Source organism: Raphanus sativus, chromosome 8 (assembly GCF_000801105.2).
Source record: "Raphanus sativus cultivar WK10039 chromosome 8, ASM80110v3, whole genome shotgun sequence".
NCBI lineage: Eukaryota > Viridiplantae > Streptophyta > Magnoliopsida > Brassicales > Brassicaceae > Raphanus > Raphanus sativus.
Genome location: NC_079518.1, coordinates 20,350,016 through 20,373,704, shown reverse-complemented (window position 1 = coordinate 20,373,704; position 23,689 = coordinate 20,350,016). Strand labels below are relative to the sequence as shown.

General features: G+C 34.8%; 2 protein-coding genes across 3 annotated transcripts; both read right to left on the bottom strand.

Annotated features, from left to right (window-relative positions):
• Positions 1–1,280: 1,280 nt before the first annotated feature.
• LOC108820219 (aberrant root formation protein 4-like) lies at positions 1,281–8,112 on the bottom strand. The gene is made up of 8 exons (XM_018593191.1): positions 8,070–8,112; positions 7,824–7,899; positions 6,788–6,906; positions 6,571–6,645; positions 1,921–2,089; positions 1,787–1,844; positions 1,544–1,694; positions 1,281–1,444 (listed from the first exon to the last, which is right to left on the bottom strand). The coding sequence occupies exons 1-8, from the start codon at positions 8,110–8,112 to the stop codon at positions 1,281–1,283; spliced, it is 855 nt and encodes a 284-aa protein (XP_018448693.1).
• Positions 8,113–16,960: 8,848 nt separating this feature from the next.
• On the bottom strand, positions 16,961–19,873 carry LOC130498392 (uncharacterized). 2 transcript variants are annotated; one of them, XM_056991721.1, is made up of 2 exons: positions 17,982–19,873; positions 16,961–17,924 (listed from the first exon to the last, which is right to left on the bottom strand). In XM_056991721.1, exons 1-2 carry the CDS (start codon positions 19,507–19,509, stop codon positions 17,359–17,361), a joined length of 2,094 nt encoding a protein of 697 aa, XP_056847701.1. In that variant the 5' UTR covers positions 19,510–19,873; the 3' UTR covers positions 16,961–17,358. The 2 variants fall into 2 exon arrangements, with proteins under 2 accessions (XP_056847701.1, XP_056847702.1); XM_056991722.1 differs by having other exon boundaries at positions 16,961–18,933; positions 19,015–19,871.
• Positions 19,874–23,689: the final 3,816 nt, after the last annotated feature.

Here is a 23,689-nt window from a genome sequence, read left to right as displayed (position 1 = left end):
GGAATCATCCTGTAAACATAAAACGAATTAACGAAATTATCAATTTCACGAAACCTAAAAATATAAAATCGTATAATATGTATTTCGTATGAATGTAATAATTTCGTGCTCCTTCTCAACTTAACCAGCCATACCTCCATACTCAAAAGCTCAATGTAGCATTGTGGTAAGTGTCTGCATACTTTTGTTCTCTTATAAACGTCTGTGTATAAGGTCTGATATATGTATATGTTTAATGTCTGTTATATGTATATCTTAAGAGAATTTTACACAGAGAGTCACTTTTGTACTTATATATATCAGAAAAAGTCACTTCTTTATACCAGAACACTTTTTCTCAAATACCAGTTAGAAAGCAGCCTTCCTAGTTCACACTCAACCATGGATCTCTTTAACTGAACCAGGCAATTGGCGGGATTTAATTTCAACCACTGATCTTTAAAAATAATCGACGGTCCAGATTTAATTAAATAGATCTGGACAAAACAGATCTCTGTCTCCATCCCGACCGTTAGATCCTATATATTACATTTCTCAACCGACGGCTCAGATCTACTCATAGTTTTCACCTCTTTTCCACCATCTTCACCGTCGGAACCTTCGATTTTTTTTTTCACTTCTCCCTTATCTCGTTTCACCGTCGTCGTCCAACCGTTTGAAGCTCATAATTCTTGCTAATCACTCACTTAAGGTTAGTTTAGGCTCATAAACTTGATTATTAAGTGTATCTATGATTTAATCCTCACTGATTCTTCTCCTTGTTTCATTTTGTTTCAGCCACCGGCCATGGCAGAACATCGTAAGAACTTATGATAAAGAAAAAGGTTGGTGACGGCGGAGTATGTGAGTTAATGGAGGAGAAGAACTTGAAAATGTATGTGAGAATATATATTTGTACGTGTATACACATAATATACAATATTCGTACATGTGTACAATAAAACCTTGTACACAACAACTCTTGAACACCTGTACACGCATAACAAAGAATATAAACAATATTTTATGATTTTAGCACGATAAACCTTATTTGCTAATTTCATTTGAACTGAATGGGGCATGTTCTATAATTCCCAAAGCAATTATCTTGAAAGCCGTATTATTATATTGTCTATATTATGTACACAAAGAGAGAACCGAATACATACTAATCTTAAAGCTTAACATACCAGGAACGATACAGGAATGAACAAATTTACCTCATCACTCTGGTCCGGGAAGAGTGGAGGACCACCATGTGGAGGCTTTAAGACCAACCCACTAGCTCAGTAACATGAGCATCACAGTCCGTAGCTTGCAAGCTGCTTGTGCTCACTCTGAAGCTCATTTACATCACTAGCAACATCTGCAAACTCAGGTGAGATCCTCCCCCAGACGAATAGAAGTGATGCACCCAAATTGATGTCATGGAAAGAATTGAGGAAGTCATCATCACCATCATCATCTGTTCAAAAAATACAAAGTATTGGTGGAAAAAAAAAGTATTGGTGGAGATGAGAAATTAGGAAGTAGTGATTATTTGAGAGTAATTAAGAGACTAAACCTTTCGAAACCGTGCTTGTTAATCTATCAGCGTCGTTTCCAGTGATTAAACCAAGGTGTGTTAAGCCACAATATGCCAATAAAGGTTTTAACTGCATCACCAGAGGAACCCCAGAGTCCACCTTGTCTTTGATGCTAACTGAAAGAACAGCCTGCAAGATCAGATCAATTCTCAGGTATTGAAAGACAGATTCAGAAGAATTCTAGGAAGTATAGAAATGAATTTTTAAATTTAAGTACAAACCGTTATCTGCATCACATAGAGACCAAGCAAAACAACAGACTTTTGAGCCTTCTTCCTTCTCCTGTAAAACAAATAAAAGAGATCACACAATATTTATCAAAGAATGAATCACTTTTGTCACACACACTACACACACCAGTTTTGAAGCAACATCTTTAATGGAAACGGCAATGCCTAGAGCCTTATCAAATAGACCTTCGACTTGCATGTTAGGCTCCAAAGACATGTCCTTCAAAACGTTCAAGACAATTGGAACTGCCACTTTTAGCTGCTCGTAGTGACGTCCCCGAACAGAAATAAAAACTGAAAACAAAAAATAAATAAAAATTTAAACAACTTTTCAGAGCTTTAATTCAGAGTAAAGTGCTCAGGTATTCTTAATGAGGCAAAAAGTGATCTAGAATACTCTCACATGATCTGGCGTACTCTTATGTGTTTTGATACTCTTCCTTTCAATGGTCAATGTCTAAATTATCCTTTGTGTCTAAACCAATCAAAATCATTCTCTCTCTTACTCTATCTTCTTCCTTTCTCTCTCCACTGTAAATCTCAAACCCAGATTTAATTATTCCATTAAAATTCTATTCAATTTGGCATTCATCTTCTCAATTAATTCATTCTTGAAGAGGTTTAATTTCAAATTCGTATTCACAATTAATTGATTAAGAACAATGAGTCTCGATCTATTTGAATATTCAAAATACTGATATAATTATAAATATGAGTCTGTTTTTGTATGACAAAAAATATAAAAAAAATGTATCAAATTATTATTTTGATAAAAAATTAGAAAACGTAGTAAAACTTGTTATACCTATAACTGTACAACTTGGTAAAATCATAATGTACAACTAAGTAAAATTGTGTAACTAAGTAAAATGATACTAACTAAATTGTATAACTTAATATAACTATAATGGTAAAACTATATAACTTGGTAACATTTTATGGTTAAACCGTGCAAGTTCATCTAACTTGTTGTTAATCATTTTGATTTTTACATGAGACGACGAGTTCTTTCACAAACATACACTTTGATTATTAAAAGTACTATTATAAAGCCGGAGATGGTCATGAATGAAATCCAAACGAAGGTAAAGGTAGTTTGTATGCTAGTGGACAAAATATGCAGAAAAATGACCATAAATCCATATACAAATAGGTAAAATTTGAGTTATATGGTAATAAAATCTTTGATACCATTGAAAAAACATAACAACATCTTAAGGTAACTGAGCCAGTGGAAGATGTTGTTATTCGAGATAGAGATAATATAGGTATTGATTTGGATAACGTGGAGAGCATGTAAAAGATTTAGTTGATTGAGCATCACATCATAACTGTTTTGAAATTACTATTTTGAACTGTGAGCTCCGAATATTAAGAACTCTAATTTGTTTCGATTAAAAAAGTGCATACTTGTTCTCGTAAATATTTAAATTCGGGAACCTAGAAGAAAATACACACCACGATTAGTTGTATCTATTATTCAAAATGATTGTTCAATACGATAAAAAAACTAAATAAAACTTAGTAAAACTGATAAAATATAAAAATTTGAAGACACAATTTTTAATTTGTTTGGTTGCTTATAAGTATTATGATTATTATTTGTTAGTATTTTATGATTTAAATTTACAATAATTATAGTTAATTTTTTATCACATAGTTGTGTACTACATAATAGAGGAAATACATTGTTCTTTTATGCTTTTTATCTTAGTGTTGTCCTTGTGACATCAAAAAATTTATATATGCAACAAAATTAATTATGTCACAACATGAGTTGATGGAATTTGATTGTAGGAAACTAAATAAAAGTGGTATAACTATAATATAAATCTTTTGGGTACAGTAAAACTAAAAAAAATGCAAAAAATAGAAAAGTAAAACTTTGAAGCTTTTTGTAAAACTACAAACTTGGTAAAACGTCGACCCAAAAATGCTGTAAAAAAATTTCCCGCTCAAATTTCAGAATTTTCCCTCCAAAAAATTTCTTTTTTTCCAGACCCCAAAAACGAAGTTGGCAACTATAATTGCTTTAATTTTTAGGGTTTTCTCATTTCTATCATCTTTTCAATCCTCTCACCTCATTTTCTCTCATCTCATTTCTTCTTTTTCATCTTTCTTCACATAATCTGCAATTTTTAGATTTTTTTCCAGAAAATAGTGATTAATCAAGAGACAAAACTCTGAAGCTACAGCGGCAGGTGTATCATCCAGAAGTTCTCCAAATCTGATTCAAACCCTTATTTGCAATACTATTGATGTCTCCTTGTGGTTTCTCAAATGACCATGGGGATTAAGGACACAATAATGGAAGACAAATATTGATAGTTGTATGTTGTCTTATTGTTACTGTCATGGTATTTCTGAGATTTTGGTTGTACAATTAATCATAAATTCTATCAAATTAGTTCAGTGATGAGTTTTTTAAGTTTTGAAATTTGACAAATGAAAAATAAAAATTCTGACAAAGTTTACCGAAATGTACAAACAGAAAAATATTAAGTTATACAAAGTTTGACGTACGAAAATGAAAACTTTTGAAATTTTTTACCTAATTACACAAACATGAAAAAAAGTAATACTAAATTTTACGAAGTTTGACAAACAAAAATGATGTACTTAACCAAAATTATTTTAAGTTACACCAAATTTTACAAACATAAATAACAAACCAAGTAACATAAACACAAACAATAAAGTTAGTGTGTTAAAAGAAGAAATTTTACTTCTTAAGACAACTATGAAAAATGGATGTTGAATCCAACTATGGAAATTTTTAAATATAACAATATGATATCTAAGTTTCTTTAAGTTTTACAAAGTTTCAAATATTTATAGCATCTAAATTGTTACGTTTTTCTTAATTTCAAAATTTTAGACAATCTATATTACTTAGTTTCACTTAGTTTCACTTACTTATACATAGTAATAAATCTTAATAAATTAAAGTTATACAAAGTTCCAAATTCAAGAGATGCGACTGTTGCAGTGAGAAGGCGTGTGAGAGAAGTCGTGCTTCCTCAGGGAGTCAATCAAATTACCCTTAAATGGACATGCCACTCCTTGAATCATTAATTACATGATTTTTCTCAAACTAAATATTATCATTATCATTTATTATCTCCAATACTGCTGGTTGCTGTCGTTAAATATATACATTACGTTTTGGATACTAATTATTTCTTGCAAAATACAACAATAGACTATATAAATTTCGTTAAGTTTTACATAGTTTTAAATATTTATACAATCTTAATTATTACGTTTTTCTTAGTTTCATAAATTTAGACAATCTAAATCACTTAATTTTACTTACTTATACATAGTTATATATCTTAATAAGTTAAATCCAAGAGATGCGACAGTCGAGGAGTCTATCAAATCACCTATAAATGGACACGTTTCTGCTTAAATTTGGGTGAGTGGTTCATTAAATTTCAAGGGTTTATCACTTATACAAGTATAACAAATAATTTACGAGATTTCTCTCACACAATAACCATTTTATTTTATCAAAGTTAGACGAACTTGGCTTCTCTCCCTCCTTCAATGATTCATAAGATTCTCTACAACGTAGCAACGACCAGTATCCAAGACTTTGGTTGTGCACGGATTGTTTTTTTCGGGTTAAACAAAATTGGAAGATATGATTACTTCTACAGATCGGCAAGTCTCATTTACATGAATGACTGGCTAGACAAGGTCAATGATGTTCGAATGTTCAGAATTAGTTGCTACCGTGTGGGTAATCCAGAGGCCATATACTTGAGAGGTATGTATGAGTTCTTCATCCTCCATTTAGTTGGTAAGAAAAAAATATATCTTGCTGCTGAGAGAGAGGATGCTTGTTGGCCCTATTTGTATATGGTATGATGAACTTAGCCTTTAGTGTTGATGATGGAGGATTGGTTCACAACTACCATGCTTTTACTCGTCAACATGTTGATTAGATGTTTCAAATCATCAATAGTTGGGAACTCACAGGCCATTGAGATTATGAAAAACCTGCCATGTTTCTATCTATGGCTGAAATGATAGATCCTAATGTGACATATGATTGCTGGTGCTCCAGAATCATAAAATTAGTGTTTGTAGTCACGGTGGAAATGCGATCTTGGTTTCTGGAATTGTGCAGCTTGTGATATACACTTGACTGCTCGTGCATTGCCAATTGAAAATTAATTTTATCTACTTTTAATAAATTTCTGTAAATGACTCTTCACATTTTGTAATTTTTCTAGTTATATCTATAAACTAATGTTTTTTTGAAAAAATCAATAAATATATCAATAACATCAACTGTGTCCAAAAATTAATATAATAAAGCATTACAATCTAAAAGTATGCATTAGTTCAATTTAAATAACTTGTATTAGATACAATGTATATTCATACAATAATATAAGTAGGAATTAATTTCTGTACAGTTACACCAAGTTTACAATTACACTAGGTTTTACAAAGTTTTCGGAAGTTATGGAGAAAGAGATCTGAATTTTGTGGATCGGGTCTGGATAGTCCGCGAAATAGCACTGGTTGGGTTGTAATTATGCAAGTTTCTATTGGTTTCATGGTCTTTTAATAATTTTTCTGATTTAAATAAAGATATATTTAATTTCAAATCCGGTCAGTCTCGGACAGGAGTATCTCAGCTCTTTTTTTTCCGGGCAGGAGTACCTGAGCGTTTGATTCAATTCAGGTGTCAACATAATAATATTCAATTTCAAGACAGAAAATAAAATTTTCTCAGAAAGCAAAAAACTTCAGTATAATACCTTTAGAGAGCCCGTGTAATAAAGGAGTAGAAGAAGTGGAGAGTGAAAGAGAGACCCGTGCAGCATCGAGTGCCTGGTCATTAAAGATTCATAAGCGCCATAAAAGTACAAGAACTTGTTACCTTCTTATATCCAAATATCAGAGTAACAATAGATTACTACTAGTATACTTATTTAACCATTAGCTTGGCCTGATCAGAATCGAATTAACATATCTCACAGAGAACTGAAAGCATGTCACGTGGATTGCATGCTTCCACAAACCGATCAACGATTGCCTCGACTAACTCTAGACATTTGCTTGATAGGCCTGCAAATTTGGAGATAACTTTTATGCTGTCTAGTGTATATTATGCTGTCTACACATTTTCATGCCATAGCCATGGTTATTTCTTTCTCTCGCTAAAGCGTTGGGAACTGATGTTAGAACATTACTTGCAGGTTTTCATTTCTAATAAAAGTAAACAGTTTAACGTCCATTCAACTAGCTTGGATAGTAATGCGATATTCTTAAAAATTTCACTCTAAAATTCTTTAGCGTAACGAGTATCAAATATAAATTCTCGTTTGTCTAGTAAGGTTTGAATATCAAAGGCTTAGAGATGGAAAAAAGCTATCAAAGGCTTAGAGAAATAGAGATAAGTGTACACATGGATAACAAGACCTATGTACACAACTCAAGTATAAAAATTTATAATGTACATAAGGATATTGTACACGCTGTATGCTTGATTATCAGAATAATATACATAGGTATAAGTATAATGAGACTTCTGTACACTTCTTATTTATACAGATGTACATTTGTATAGTGTATATGTGGATAACAAAACCTATGTACATTACCTGTAAACAAATTTACAATGTACATGTGGATAACAAAACCTATGTACACTATTGATTTATACAAATCTACAATGTACATGAGGATACAATTTGGCTTTATCATCAAAATATACACCTACATAACCGTTCTCGAACTCACCACACGGCAGTCCGGTAACAGAGCCAAACTCCACCAAAGAGAACCTCCAAGGGTTGCCTCCAAACACTGGCACACTCCATACCTCTTTTCGTAACCAACTGGCCCACTAGCATAGAGTGAATCATCAAGGAGGAGTAGCTGCACCGCCTAGCAGGTAACTCGAAAAGCTTCCCAAAACATGAACCCACTAACTAGTCCATCTCAGGCATCCCACGAAGAACATCCCACAATGACAAGGTATTCTAAAGTGGAATAGCCATTCAATCACCTGCTAGTGTATCTATCCGCCGCAAACAGTCGCTCAGGCAATCTCTCGTCGGGTTCGTCCTCGGGATTCGGTCCATCTGCAATTCAAAATTTAATCCATCAAAACCACAATTAATCTCCCTCTCCTTGCTCAAACGCTTATCCCGCAGTTTAGATTGAAACCCAAAACCCAAAAAAATCCCTAACAAATCTATGAAAACCCTAGAAATCGAAAAAGACGCCGAAATGTGTCGAACCGAAAACTCACCGGCCACATGCTTTTTTCCTTCCCGTCTCCGGCTCATCGTCATCTCTGTCAGGCCTGCTATCGGATCTCCTCGCAAAATTTCTTGTCGTAATATCTCTCTCACACAGTTACAAAGGTCTCGAGTTTAGGAGATGAGAGAACGGTTCACTGTCTCTCTCCTCACGCCTTCCAAATAATAACAAACCGAAATAAAAAGAAAAAACAAAAAAATCCCAGATTTTGAATTTCAAAACCCACGACGCCAAGTAACCAAAAACCAATCTAGTTAGCAAAAGCGGGGGCACTTTAGTATTCAACCACTCATAAACTGCCCCAGTAGCCCAATGTGACTTAGAGTGATGCCCAAACTCATAAAGTGACCCAAAGTGACAATTTCTCATATCTTAATTTCTGAAACTGGACATTTGACCTCGGCAACTGCGCATGTACTTATTTTTATCTTTTATATGAGTAAAATTTTGCTTTGTATAAATAATATAATATACTTATAATTTTAAATGTATTACACAATTATTATTATACCATTTTAAAATATTATTTACATATAAATTTTACATTGATTAATTATATTTTTATTCTAGTGGTCAATATCGATTGATTATTTGATGTTCTATAACTTTTTCCTTTATTATTAATAAATAACTAGATTTTGACCCGCGCTTAGAAAGCGCGGGATTATTTTTGTTGACATATTTATTACCCTATTTATTTGGTCACTAATATGTTTGTACGCATTTGGTTTTTGGTTTGGTTCTAATTTGTATTTTTTTTTGTTTTCAGATTCATTCCAGTTTGATTTCCATTTCTCGATTCAAGAAATATAAGAATCGTTCGGTTATTTATGAATTTGGATTTGATTTTGGTTTGGTTAACTTAGTTTTCGGTTTGGTTCGAATAACAATGTTAAGAACCCGTTAAAATTTTGAGTTCAATTTGACTATGGTCCGGTTCTTGTTTTTAGATAATTTAGTGTAATTGGGGTAAAAATGAAAATTTTGGAAAAATAACGGATAATTCAGATAAATATAGATATTTTAGCTAAAGAATAATCGAGTGATTCTATTATAGCAGAAAATTAAAATAATTTTAAATATTTTGGATAAAAAATAGTATGAAAATTCATCTTTTGGGTAGAAATATAAGAATTGTTCGGTTATTTATGAATTTGTATTTGATTTTGGTTTGGTTAATTTGGTTTCCGGTTTGGTTTGGAAAACCATTTAAAATTTCGAGTTCAATTCGACTATGGCCAGGTTCTTCTTTTTTTTTTGGATAACTTAGAGTAATTAGGGTAAAATGATGTTTTTTGAAATTTCAGAAAAAATAATGGACAAGTCGGATATATTTAGATACTTTGGATAAAAAATATTCGGGTGATTCTATTTTAGCATAAAATTAAAAAATAATTTCAAATATTTATGATAGAAATAGTAGGGAAATCTGTTTTTGTGTAGTTCAGTTTATAGATAGTATTTTAGAATATTTTATCATTTTAAAATTAAATATAATAAATATTTTAAAAATAAATAGACTGTATTTTGAATATTTGGATATCCATTTGGGTTTTAGTTTGGTTTTGATTTGGTTGTAGTTTTTCTGTCCCAAGATATAGGACTTGTTTAGATATTATAAATATTAATCCGGTGTTGATTTTATTTTTTTTATTTGGAAAATACTATTACTAAGAACATAATAATAAACTAAATTTATTTTAAATGTTTGGTAAATATTATATCATATAATAGATACTTTGGCTAAAAAATGTTCAGGTGATTCTATTCTAGCAGAAATTAAAAATAATTTCAAAATTTTTGAATATAAATAGTAGGAAAATCCTTTTTTCTGTGTAGTTCAGTTTATAGATAGTAGTTTTAGAGTATTTTATAATTTTAAAATTAAATTTTATCATTTTAAAAATATATAAACTTTATTTTGTTTATTTGGATATCCATTTGGTTTTTATTTTGATTTTAATTTGGTTTTAGTTTTTATGTCCCCAAGATATATGAATTGTTTAGATATTTATAAATATTAATCCGGTGTTGATTTTTATTTTTTAATTTGGAAAATACTATTACTAAGAACATAATAATAAATTAAATTTATTTTAAATGTTTGGTAAATATTATATCAAATAAGTATACTATTATAGTAATATTATTATACTTATAGAAATCTATACTCAATTATTCATTTAATTAGGATTACATATTGAGAATAATTGATATATTCTGAGGTGGACAGTAAATACAAAAAAATTAACATATTATAACTTCCATATATTTTCGATTGTAAATAAGGTGGGGTCTGCAATTTATTTTTATATATCAGCTATTTATTTGGTTGTTATAACTAATTTCTATAATTTATTAATTAAAATTAAATGATAATGGCATTCTTGTAAATAGTTTAAAAAACTAAGGAGATGTCTGAAAAATGTTGCTGTTTTAATTGTATTGATGTGAAATATTTAATGTCCTAAGGGTTAAAACAATATTATGTTATAAGTTGGCATATCGACTCAGTCCAGTATGGGTACTTTGGATATCAGATAATTTTTTTTTAAACGTCTGAATCGATCACTATAAATTAATTATGCTATTACAATGATGAAAATATTACAAAGACGATTTTACAGCCGACAATTTTACCACCCTGTGAGAATACACGTCTGATTGCACCACTCTGAGCCGTCCTATGAGATTCATGTTCGATGGTACGCCCTACACCAAGCTGAAGATCTCTTGTAACTTGTTTCTCTATAATTTGCATAATTTGGTATTTTCTGGGGTTTGAACCGTAGACCTCCGAGTGTAGAAGCAATTGAACTCTTAGTCAAACCATTGGACCAAAGAGCTTCCACAATATGATATCAGATAATTTAGGCAATAGATTAGAGGATCTATTTATTGTTTAACTATTTTTAATTCTCACAGAAGTCAAATTTCCTTGAGTACGATGAAGGTTACTACTGGAACGAGAAGAACTAAATAATATGATTCTCCTAGACGATTCCGACCTCATTAACGAACAACAGTATCATGCATTCATACAAATCCAAAACTACGTAATTAAACCTATTTTTTTTTCATTAAAATTTGATTCATTTAAAATATTTAATTCTAAAATAATTAATTCTTTTTATTAGGTTTGACCGATCCGGGAACGGGATCAGCGGATGGATCAACAGTATGATGTACTCGTCCCTCGACAATGGACATCCGACTTTCACCGACTTCCCTCTCGAGAAGCAGCATATGTGGTTTCAACAGTTTACGGTAAGTATTCTATTTTTTACTTATTTTTTACTTATTTTTTTCATCTTTAATATTAATTTTCTACTAATTGTGTTTTATTTTCAGCAACAATTCAACTGGAATGCCGATGATACGTTGTTTATCTATTACCACTTCGTCCATAAAGTTATGGACAACTATGGAAAGCAGATGCACTCGTGGAAGAAGAAGTGGGAAATAAACAAGGTTCGTTTTTATTTATGATACAATTTTTTAATTTTTTAAAATATTTTTTAATTTATTTAACAATTTTTTTTAAAGGTTCCAAAGGGGATGGACCCGACGGTCTGGCGGGAGTTGAGTGAGCATTGGAGTAAGAACGAAGTGAGAGCAACTTCTTCCACCAACTCCACCAACCGCAAGAGCGACCGTAAGGGGAAGGGCATGTACGTCCATAACTTGGGTGCTCAATCTTTAGCCAGTCTGGGAGATCGCTTGGTAAGCTTGTCGGTTTTTATTATATTATTTAAGATTCTAATATTTTTTTCTGCATTTCTTTTAATTACTAATGTTTGTTTAATTTATGTTTTTTTCAAGGCGGAAGAAAATGAGGGGGAGCCGGTTGATCATCTCCGCCTAATAAAGACGGCGTATACCAACAAGAAGACCGGCGAGATTGATGATGGTGTTGTGAGGGATGTGGTCACCCTCATCGACAGTCAGATGGAACAGGAAGTGTCTCAGCTTCAAACCGAGGATGACGATTCGACGGGATCGACCGGCTTGCCTCGGGTTCGGATCAACCAAATCGTTGAAGCGGTAAGTTCATTTTTTAAAGTTCAATCCATTTTTATATTATTTAAATTTGACACTTTCTTTTTCAGTCGGTTCCAAAGAAGAAGGGCCGTTTGTTCGGTTTGGCTCGTCGGTCTCCCTCGGTTCCGTCTGCTTCTGCACCACCACCGTCCTATGTTGATCAAGAAGTCCTTCTAAGCCAGATGAGGGACAAGGATGCTCGCATATCTGCGCTGGAGTCCATGGTGGCGAGTCAAGAGGCGGGCTGGGAGGCACAGAGGAAGCTAAACGAGCAAATGATGGCGATGATGAGGAGCATGAACCCGAACGCCAACGTGGACTTCCCGAACATGCCAGACCCGGACTTCCAAACCCCGTAGTTTAATTTCTTTCAAAAACTTTAAATGTTTTCTTTTCGTTTGTATGACTTTGAATTTTAAATAATATGTTTTCAATTTAAATTTTAATTTTATATTTACGAATTTAAATTTTAAAAATATTATTTTTTAAAAAAATATTTTTTTAAAAAAATTTAATTTTCGGAATATTCCGAGGAACAGATGTCCTCGGTATATACCGAGGGAAGTGTTCCTCGGTATATTCCGAGGGACGGGTTCCTCGAAAATTTTCGAGGAAGGCAGCCCTCGAAAATTTTCGAGGAACCTGTCCCTCGGAAATTTCGACGAACCTTGTTCCTCGAAAATTCCTCGAAAATATTCGTAGGTCTTTTCCCTCGGTATAATCCTCGGTATATACCGAGGGAATTGTTCCTCAATATATTCCGAGGACCTCTTCGACGAAGGACAGTCCTCTAAATTTCCTCGGAATTATGTTTCCTCGAAATTCCGTCACAAAATTTCGAGGAAATTTCGACAGAAAATGAAATTTCGACGAGTTTTTTTCGAGGGACATTTTCCTCGGTATTTCGTCGGAATACGCTTATTCCGACGAAATACCGAGGAAAAAGCCCCTCGAAATCGGCGTGTTTTCTTGTAGTGTACCAACAAGCTGTGCAAGGTACTATAACTGAAACGTACAAAGCCACATGCACATCAATGGAATGAACAGATTACTTGATCCAAGCAAGAGCAATACAACAAATTAAGAAAAGCAAAGAGTTCAGAACAGTCTCCTATTATTCAATACTATGATTCTACATGTTAGGTTACAGTCAAACATTCACCTTTTTCTTATAGTCGGTATATATTGGTCTTTATGAAACCCAGTGCGCATGTTTCCTCAGACTCGAACTCCCAAATGTTCCTTTGTCGTAATCACCCAACAGGCGATCTGTGTTTGACTCGGACATGATTGATCAAACACAAATGTGTGATTTCTCCGTTTGATCAACTGTGTTTTCTCTCTCAGTTTTTAGTTTTTCTATTGTTCTTACTTCGGATTTTTGTGAGTATTTCTCAGTTTTTCTCTCTCAACTCTAAACCATAAATCCTAAATCCCACACTTCATCTCTAACCCTAAACTCTAAAGTCCATCCCTCAATTCTAAACCTTAAACTCTACCTGACCACCCACCTCTTAATTCTAAACCCTAAGTTTAGATTAGTTAACCATATATAGGATTATAAATGTATTTTCCCCTCTTTAAAATTGAGGGTAATAGTGGTTAGCATAAACATGAAATGTGGTATTATGAATGTGGTATTTTTTTTGCAATTTCCCTTTAAGTTTGTAAATATTATAAAGTTTGTTATATTAGAAATTGAAGTATAATGTTAAGAACTTTTTTAGGGTTTAAGGATTCAAAAAACTAAACATAACAATTTTAATTATGTTTTGGTATAAAACATAAATGTTACATATAAAACCATACGCTATCATAGCGTTTCCAAATATACCACTATATTATAATGTTTCCAAATATACAAACATTATGTTAAAACCAGAGGTATGTCAATAATACCACAATCGAAAAATGCTATGATGCCCTGCTATTAAACAAATATTTCTTGTAGTTTTGGGGAAAACACCAGTCTATACCAACCTTGCGAGAAATGCTCACACATGTAAAGATGGCTCATTCATCGACAAACATGCAGAGGCACTGATTCAGGAAGTTGATCAAGCTTTTGAAGAGAAGACATAGAACAGATCTACCTTTGCTGACAGCAAAACTAACTCAACTCGTGCTACACCACATTCACGACGCCTGCTCCTCAACCAAGAATACATCAAGGTAATCTCTTCTCACTTTCTTCTCAGTTTGATAGTGTCTAAAATATATTGAACATGTGAACCTATGATAGACAGACTTTCGTTTCTGATTAGGATAACATTAGGATATTGACTCTATACTTGTTAACTTGTTTAGAACTTCTGCTAGGTTATAGCTTGTTCACATCTGTGAGCATTGTTGTATCGTTTATTGTTTCGATTGACTGAAAAAGGAACATTGGCTCACTTTTGTTTTGTTTCTTGTTCGGTTGTCCACATCTCTAAATCTGTTTAGGCTAATTATTAAGAACACATTTTCTTATTTTCATCATTTGATTCTTTGTATTTCAGCGTGGACATACATGCAAAGGCACCATTTATGGTTCTGAAGTGAATCTTGGACATGGAGATGCATATCAAGGAAGAGATGGCTACAAAAAAAAAGCAACACTTAAAATGATTCTGCATTGTCTCCAGCCTCAAGGTCTCCACCCTCATGGTCTCCAGCCTCAAGTTTTCCAGCTTCAAGATTTCCAGCCTCAAGATTCTCTTCCTAATGCGTTTCTTGCACCATCAAGTCAGCTTCAGCCTCATGAACACCCTCAAGTTCAATCTTAATATCCTGCTCCTGCTCCCACTCAAGCTCAATCTCAATCTCAAGTTCAACATGAACATCTACCACTACTAACCAATCCGATTTAGATAGGTGGTGCAGTGAGGAACTAGGTTTGTAGGTTCAGATGTTGTTGTTGTTTGGCGAAAAAAAAAGACAGTTTATGTCATTTGTGAACCTCTTTTTTTTGTAATTTATAATTGCAAACCCAAATTCAAATTAGTTAGTTTCTTACTTTCTATTATATTTTTTTTATAAATTTATTTTACTATATTTGCAAGAAAAGATTCGTTTCAATAGTGTCACAACTTGACACAGAATATATAGTGGCAATTGTCACAAGTATTATCGTAACACATTTGTCGTAAATTGCACCAAACATTTGTATTTTTTTTTTAATTAGATAGGGGTATCATGGCCCCCACCAAAGTGGGTCCAGACTAACCACGTGTTAGCAGCCTACGTTTTCGGCCCACGTGATGGTCTCTTGTCCCTAACGATGCCAAAAAAAATTAATTCTCCAGTGGCCGAGACTCGAACCCAAATGACTTCACCGTATTGGGTTTCACCTTCAAGTTAATTACCACTTAACCACAAGCACCGGTTCATAAAAAAATTGTAACTAATTTATGGCAAAATGTACGAAAGTAAACAATGTTACTTTTGTGGTAAAATGCTACAGAATAAAGCGTGTAAGTTCCGTTGCAACATGCTATGTAATATTCAGTGGCTATTTTTTAGCAAATTAACATAAAAATTGTGGAAACCGAAATTCACATTGTCGAAAAAGAAAATCTAAGAAACCTTTACTTTTCTTAAGGTCCCGAAAATCTGCTAAGCAAACAACAAGTGATCAAAATGCGAAAACAGACGAAATGAAATAAATCAAAAAATTGAGAGCAAACTACGAATGTTCTTATTTCGAATCTTGGTATGAGCGTAGCGATCATACAATAGGTCCTAAAAGCCTCAGTTTCAAGAGCTGTTTGTGATACCTATAGTTATAACCACCTAAACTTCGAACCTAATTGAGTCGAATCTCGATACAAAAACAAAAGTGCCTATAATTGTTCTAAGTGCCTAAGTTGCTCTAAGTGCCTAAGTTGCTAAGAAAATTTTATGTCTCCCATGCTCCTCACCTTGGCTCTTCATATATTCGCCTCCAAGGTCAGCTGTCTTTTCTTTTCTGCCCCTGATTCGAGTTTATCTCTTTGCGGAAATCTTCCTTATCTCCTCGACCTTCATGTTTGTCTTGCAATTTTACATTTATCTTATTTTCCATTTATGCTCTACCAAAATCGAATAAACCGTCATTGTAGTCTTGGGTCTATTTCATTATGAATCATAAGTGGGCTTTTGTTTAGACATTTTCGAGCCATTTTTTGACTTAAACGTTTTTACAATTTTTCTCAAAAAATCGTTGTTTATGCGTTCTTGGTTCTCATATCGTTGGTTCTTATGAAAACCAATCATATAATTAAGACAAAAATGATGTCAAGTTAACAGTTATCGTTTTTTACAATTGATTTGAACTTTTACGAAAAAACAAATTTTTGTTGTATTATCGTAAAATCTCAACGGCAAAAATTTTTTTGATCGAGATTCAAAGGTGTTGTGGGCACAGGGGGGGGGGGGGGGGTAACCCAAGAATTGATAGAGGTTGGATCCAAGCTACAACCTGAACACAAATAGAATAGATTTTTATGGGTTTTTATAAGTTATATGATGCAAACAGAAGCAAATATGAATATGAATAAGAATGATAATACGAATAAAAACAAGATAAATAAATAAAGGATAGAGATGGTTGATGGATTCAAGTTGCTGGACTGAAGTCTCTCTCAACAAGAACTATGGATGGAAGATGGATAGATATGAGATTTGCTTGCTGGACTGAAGTCTCTCTCAAGCAAGATCAGTGGATGGAATGGAATGATGGACGCCACAAGACACTATGGAAAGGAGTCTTGATAAGTCAAGGTGCTCTGGAGCTGCTTCTCACAAACTCTAAAGACTTAGAACAATAGTTTTAAGAAAACTAGAAAACTGCATTTTCATTCATAAAATTCAAGGGTGATTAACAAAGACAAACTAAATGAGCTTATATAGGCTCGACCTTGGGACTCTCTAACAGTCTAAAAATGACTAAAGGAAAGAAATAAACTTGAAATAAAAATCTTGGAAGCAAGGGCTTTGATGGCTCCATGGAATCTTCCTCTAGCTTGATTTATGCTTTCTTCCAAATGGGAAACTTGTGGGGACTTGTATCTTGATAGCTTCTGAACGTGGCCATGATCTTGAAGTCTTCCTGATGTGTCTCTGAATCTTCTTAATGTAGAATATGGCCGGTGGTCTTGCAAGATTTCAAGAAGAAACTCATTTAAGGCATTTAGTGTCAATGCTGCCAAAAATGGAAGGTTGGTGCAAATGAAGATCCTCCTGATCTCCTCGGTGCTGGTGCAGCTGAGGACGTCTTAAATGTCTTCTGGATGGTTAAGATGGTCTCCTGGACTCCGTAGATAAGTCTGGTATGGACCAAATCGAATTGGTTGACAACTTTCCCAAATTAATGTCAGTTTGACTGGTTTTGGGAAATTGATTGTATCTTGGTATTCCCTGAACCAATTCGCCTGATTCCGGACTCTATGGATAGATAATGAATCCCTCTTGAAGCCCATGATTGATTCTGGAAAGGGCCTCTTCATGGTTGGGCTGAAATCATCTTCTAAAGTCTGGTGCTCGTAGATGGACTGGCTGGAGAACCTCCGGTTTGTAAAATTCATAACTTCTTCCTCCGTGAAGAGTTTCTTGTAATTCCAAGCCTCAGTGAATCCTTGATGAATTGGCCTTCTAGGAAATTTGGATTCATGACAAAAGACCTTCTGGTTGTTGAGATATTCGCCTGGGATTGGACCTATGTCGTTGGTATCTCCAAAGTGGCCGGTTTGGAAGGTTTGATGAGACTCTGGTCGAACCATGGATTTTGTGACCACAACATCTCCTCCATCTTGACAAGGTTTCGACCTCGAAACTTTATATCCTGCACCAAGATAGAGCAAGTCAGCTTTAATTCTCTTTTGAGATTCTAGAACCTTACCTTGGTATTGTTTCGGTTTGGGGATGGGCTGTGCATCAGGTGGTTCTTCTTTCAGCAGATATGATAGGATCACGCCTCTGCTATGTACTTTGGCATTGCATCTCTTCTGAGGTTGATGGCACTCCACACTTCTGGTAGCCTCAGTTCTATTCATCATTGGGGCTGATTCTAATGGCATTGATTCAGCATCTTGTAACTTCATGGATTGTGTTTCTTCTTTTTGGGCTGTGTACTCCCCCTTGGTTCCTGAAAATATTTCACATTCTCTTGGACAAGACAAGTGCATTAATCTCTTCATGGAAATATTAAGAACATGCTGATCAAAAATGAAACTTACCATAGGTTTTGGAATTTGAACAATCAATTGTTCAGATTTTGGTTTCCTCATGTGAGATGGTTCATGACTTACCTTATGGTCTGGTTCCTTAGTAAGCATATAGCTTTCATTTTTACTCCCTGTTCCAAGTACACACACATCAGTGTTAGCATCTAAAGATGGTGTTAAACACTTACCTTGGTGTGATACTTCTAATACTGTTTTTGCTTTATTAAGCATCATGGACTGCTTTGTGTCTTGAACTATCTTCTGGTCCCTCACAAGATTCACGCCTGGTGGTTCATCTCCTTTGAATTCTTGCTCTTTAATACATGTATTAATACTCTTGGACAAAGACAAGTGCATCATACAAGTGGTAGATGATTCATGAACCAAATTATCATGTGTAGGACTTACCTTAGCCTTTACTTGCATAGTATCTAGCATTGGTTTTGCTTTGGTTCTGATCAAAGTGTTTTTGCTGACACTTCTACTTATCTCCGTGGCCTTTGTGATGTCACTCTTCTGGTCTAAACAATGGACAATGGCGTGCCCCTGGTTTGGCTGAAATTTGTCTTGCTGAAGCAAGCCTCTTTGACCTTCTTGTGCTACATCTTTCCTTGCTTCTTTGGAACCCTGAGTTTGATATCTCCTTGGATATATTTCCTGGATATCAGAACTCTTAATCTCTGGTGCAAACTCATATCTCATGATTACCTTAAGATCTCTCCACGTTTTGATAGTTGGCTCCTTGTAAAACCACCTATCATCTACTTCTTGTACCCACCATTTAAAAGCTTCATCTTTTAGTTGATCAATGGCATAAGACAACCTCTCCTTTTTCTGGATGTTGTTGTAGTGAAACCACTTATCAAGGTTTCTTTCCCATCTAAGATAACCTTCTTTTCCTGAAAATTTAAAGAGTTCAACTTTATCAGCAAAAGAGTTATAATCAAACCGAGAATTAACAACATGATGGTTGTGGGTTTTAGAAATTGGAGTATGATTGATCCTTGAAGGATCTGGTGGCTTAGGCTCGACATAGACAGCCTCTGATACATCTCCAAATCTTCTTTTTCCTGGCTGTGGACGTTGGCCTAGTGTTTTGGTTCCTTTCTCCAACCGAGCAGTCTCATTTTTGAGCTTTTGTAGAGCTGCAAATTGTTGGTTCAGTGTGGCCTCCATAGTTTGGCCTTGTTCTTTCACTCCCATTTCTTCCTGCAAACAATCTCAAAGATCAAGTGAAGAATAGAGAAATTCTGGTTGAACCAAAATAAATCAAATGCAATAATGACACTTAAACTAAACCGAGAAAATATGCAATTCTGAACCAAAATGAAATAAACTATGCAAAAAATTATTTTTCTTTTGGTTTTCTGGATGCAAGCTCGAAATTAATTACAATGGAATGTAATGAGAAACAAATGGAAAGAAAATATGGAAACAAATAATGCTGATTTTTTTGAATTTTCTTTAAGATGCAACAATTAAAACCAAATATGCAAAAGATATGAACTATGTTTTAAAACTTTTTATTTTTCTTTTTCTGATGCAAGCACGAAATAAAACAATATGAAATGATAATAAACACTATGGAAAGAAATATGCAATGTGTTATAATCCTAGTGTTCTTGTCTTAGAACAGATCGAACTAGAGAGAGAGAGAGAGAGAGAGAGAGAGAGAGAGAGAGAGAGAGAGAGAGAGAGAGAGAGAGAGAGAGAGAGAGAGAGAGAGAGAGAGAGAGAGAGAGAGAGAGAGAGAGAGAGAGAGAGAGAGAGAGAGAGAGAGAGAGAGAGAGAGAGAGAGAGAGAGAGAGAGAGAGAGAGAGAGAGAGAGAGAGAGAGAGAGAGAGAGAGAGCCGTATGGCTTACAGATGAATGAATTGTTGTTATTCCATGAGTAATGAGTTCCTTATATAGGATTACATAGCTTGGAGACAAAGTCTAATAACTTGGAGTATGGAACAAGTAACTTGGAGTAGGGAACAAGTAAATCTAGAACATTCCATAATAGACATCACACAATATTCATAACACTTTCCCTTGATGTCCATTATGCGTGTAAGATGCTATCTCGTTAAAAACCGAGATTGTAATGCCATAACCGGCTAAAGTTTGTAATGCGTTTGGAATACTGCCTCGTTAGAACCTTTCCATGGTAAACCCAAAAACCCAATGTGGTAAAAACGGGAAGCCATGGATAGGAAAAAGAGTACATCCGCATTACTTCCCCTGAAGTGAACATCACTGAAGGCTTCTCAGTGATCGCATACCAATCTGCTGCATAAGCTTCCTGAGCGTGCATGTTGGTAATGCCTTAGTGAAGAGGTCGGTTGAGTTCTCGCTGGATCTGACTTGGAGTACCTTGACCTCTCCTTCTTTCTAAAGATCGTGGGTGAAGAAGAACTTGGGGAGAACATGCTTAGTCTTGTCACCCTTGATGTAACCATCTTTGAGCTGAGCTATGCATGCCGCATTGTCTTCGTAAAGAACGGTCGGCTCGTCTTTACCATCCGTGATCCCACATGCTGTCCGAATATGGTGTGTCATGAGTCTCAACCAGACACACTCTCTGCTTGCTTCATGGATCGCCAATATCTCCGAGTGATTGGATGATGTGGCTGATATAGTCTGCTTGACTGATTTCCATGAAATGGTCGTGCCTCCATATGTGAAAACATAGCCGGTTTGGGACTTAGCACTGTGTGGATCGGACTGGTAACCTGCATCAGCAAAATGCTTTCATGATATTCATGGTCCATTCAGATCATATGGTTTATCTCTCTTAGATAAATTCGACCATGAATGTCTTTGTATGTCCATGATCTGTCCGGATCATGACATCATCCATAATCCATCCGGATTATGTTCTTGTCCATTATATATCTTATTCATATCCTTTGACCAAAAATCTTTATGAACTTTTAGTATATGTCCATGGTCTGTTCATGAAGTGGCTATTGTATTATAGTTTGAAGCTTCATCAAAACTAAACCACTTTTTGGTCAATAGGACGTTCCTCTCACTTGGATGGTTTAGGTCGGATTTAAGACCTAGAGGAACTGGTCGGAACAAGCTGGATGGATTGGTCGGGAACAATGATGATTAAGGTTGAACTAGGTCGGACATGATCCTAGTCGGTATGGTTCCCTTTGGTCGTGAATCTGATGGATTCTCAGATCATTTGATCAATCTATTCTTGGTATGTTGGATCATAGATCCCACATTCATATACGGCATGATCTCTACTATAGGTCATCGTAGTCTCTTCATAGCCTTTCCAAGAATCAATCATCTTAATCATCCTTTCTTTAAGTATAAACACAAGGAATATATTGACTACTATATGGACTGATCTGAAACGTTCTTATAGAACTTTCTACTAAGCATCACTTAGTCTTATCATATCGTGTGTACATACATGCATGCAGCTGCATTTCAGTCCATGAACAACGCAGGAACGATGTTGTTCTATGAGAACTTCTTTCTCATCTTTCAAGGTATCTTATATTACCTTTATATATATCCAGTGAGATATCAATTGTCTACTACATCTTTCTTATATGCCCAGATATTTATCAATTTCGATATTGGGAAGTAGCATTCACCACATAGGAATTTATTTCCTTGTTCCTTAGTCCCTGTGAGTATCCTTGTGTGATTTAGCCATTCCATTGAATGCTTCATGTAGCAACATGTACGACCACTTGTCTGTATTTTCATGTTCTACTGCTCATGATTTTCTTTTCCTCACAAGACTCATCTGTTCACTGGTTAGATGGCGTCTCACTTATGTATTTGGCCAATACGCCCATCTCATACATTATTTGGGTTTAACTCCGCGTCTCATTATATTCTCTATGAGTACTCTTACGTGGGTTAGTGATCCTTGCATATCTCTTATGCTCAAGTGCTTTCTCTTTATCACTTATGAGTGTGTGTATGTGTCGACACCTTATATATTATGTTCCCTCGCGTTCTTTCGCGTTCTAGACATGATACAATCGATTGAGATTTTATTATTATCAGGATCATTGAATACTTTGTAGTTTGCAAGGCTACATTGTATGATACCTGTACCTTAGGACCGGCCGGTCTTATCTCATTGTCTAGTATGGTTTCTCTTTCATGAACCCGGATCTATCATTATGAGCACCTTAACTATTTCTATCCATGGTTCCTTATATATGGAACATACTGGTCTATCTTGTATAGACTTCTACAACAACTTGATTATGTCTCTACTAGGACATTTATATAGTGGTGCTAAGCTGGTATGACTTAGTCATTTTTTCGGGTCTGTCTGGTTATCATTTTTTCTTTGTTTATGGACGTCCAGTACATATATATCTGGTCCGAGGATCTTTTCCAGGACTTGTATGGTTAAAACCATTCCACTTTCACTTTCTATTTACCAGCTTATAGCTTTCTCCATGATGTTGGATAGTCGGATTCATCTTGTATGTAATCCGTGTACCTTGGCCACAATATGATCACCTTTGTTTGACTCATGGTCTCATTGAATTTGTGGGAGAAAGATCATGTTCTCTTATCCAACATATATTCCTGATTTTCATCTCATCCTTAGATGAGGTATTCCATCCTAGATGGCACATAGGTATGTGGTGGTTTATTCATAAACTCTTAGGATGGTCTATATCTGGATTATGACTCTTTATCATCTTTAGACGGGAATATCTATGCTCACTTTATATGGCCTGATGTATCTTATCTTTCATACATGTATTCTTGTGGTGTACCCAAGCTTATAGACTTTTGAAGTCTCAACCTTATAGGTTATGCCTTATACAGCCAAGCTATAATGCCTTATGGCCTTCGGCCAGGCTTATCATGTTCGGGTTTTATAGTATGGTCATGGACCACACGGAGTGTTTATTTCCCCCTCATGAACATGCTATAAAATACGTTTGATTGTCCTCACTTAAACGTAATGCTTGGACGGCCAGCATGGTTTTAGACCATGATACACGAATTTGTGGTCTGGTCATGATCACGGGTTTTGTCCTCACTACCCTCATGATCAGATTATACTTTCGTGTTGCTTGGAACAATGAAGCCTACTGAGTTTCCCTTGTGTACATGTTTCACAACGTGAGATTTTATGGGATAACTCTTTGTGCCTTAGTAATTTTAAACTTTGCATCAAGTTCAGACCAGGATGGCTAATCCGGTCATGCCATAAAGTGTATAAATTCGTTGGTGAACCTTACTGGTTACCTAGGCTTTTATGCCTTATCACACTGATCCTTAGCATAGTATTAGATCAGTAGGGAGAATGTAGTCTCGACTTCTCTTATATATATGCCTTAGGCGATTTTCATAAGCTAAAGGGACATTTCCTTTTGCTTTGCCCATTGGTTTATTATAGAAA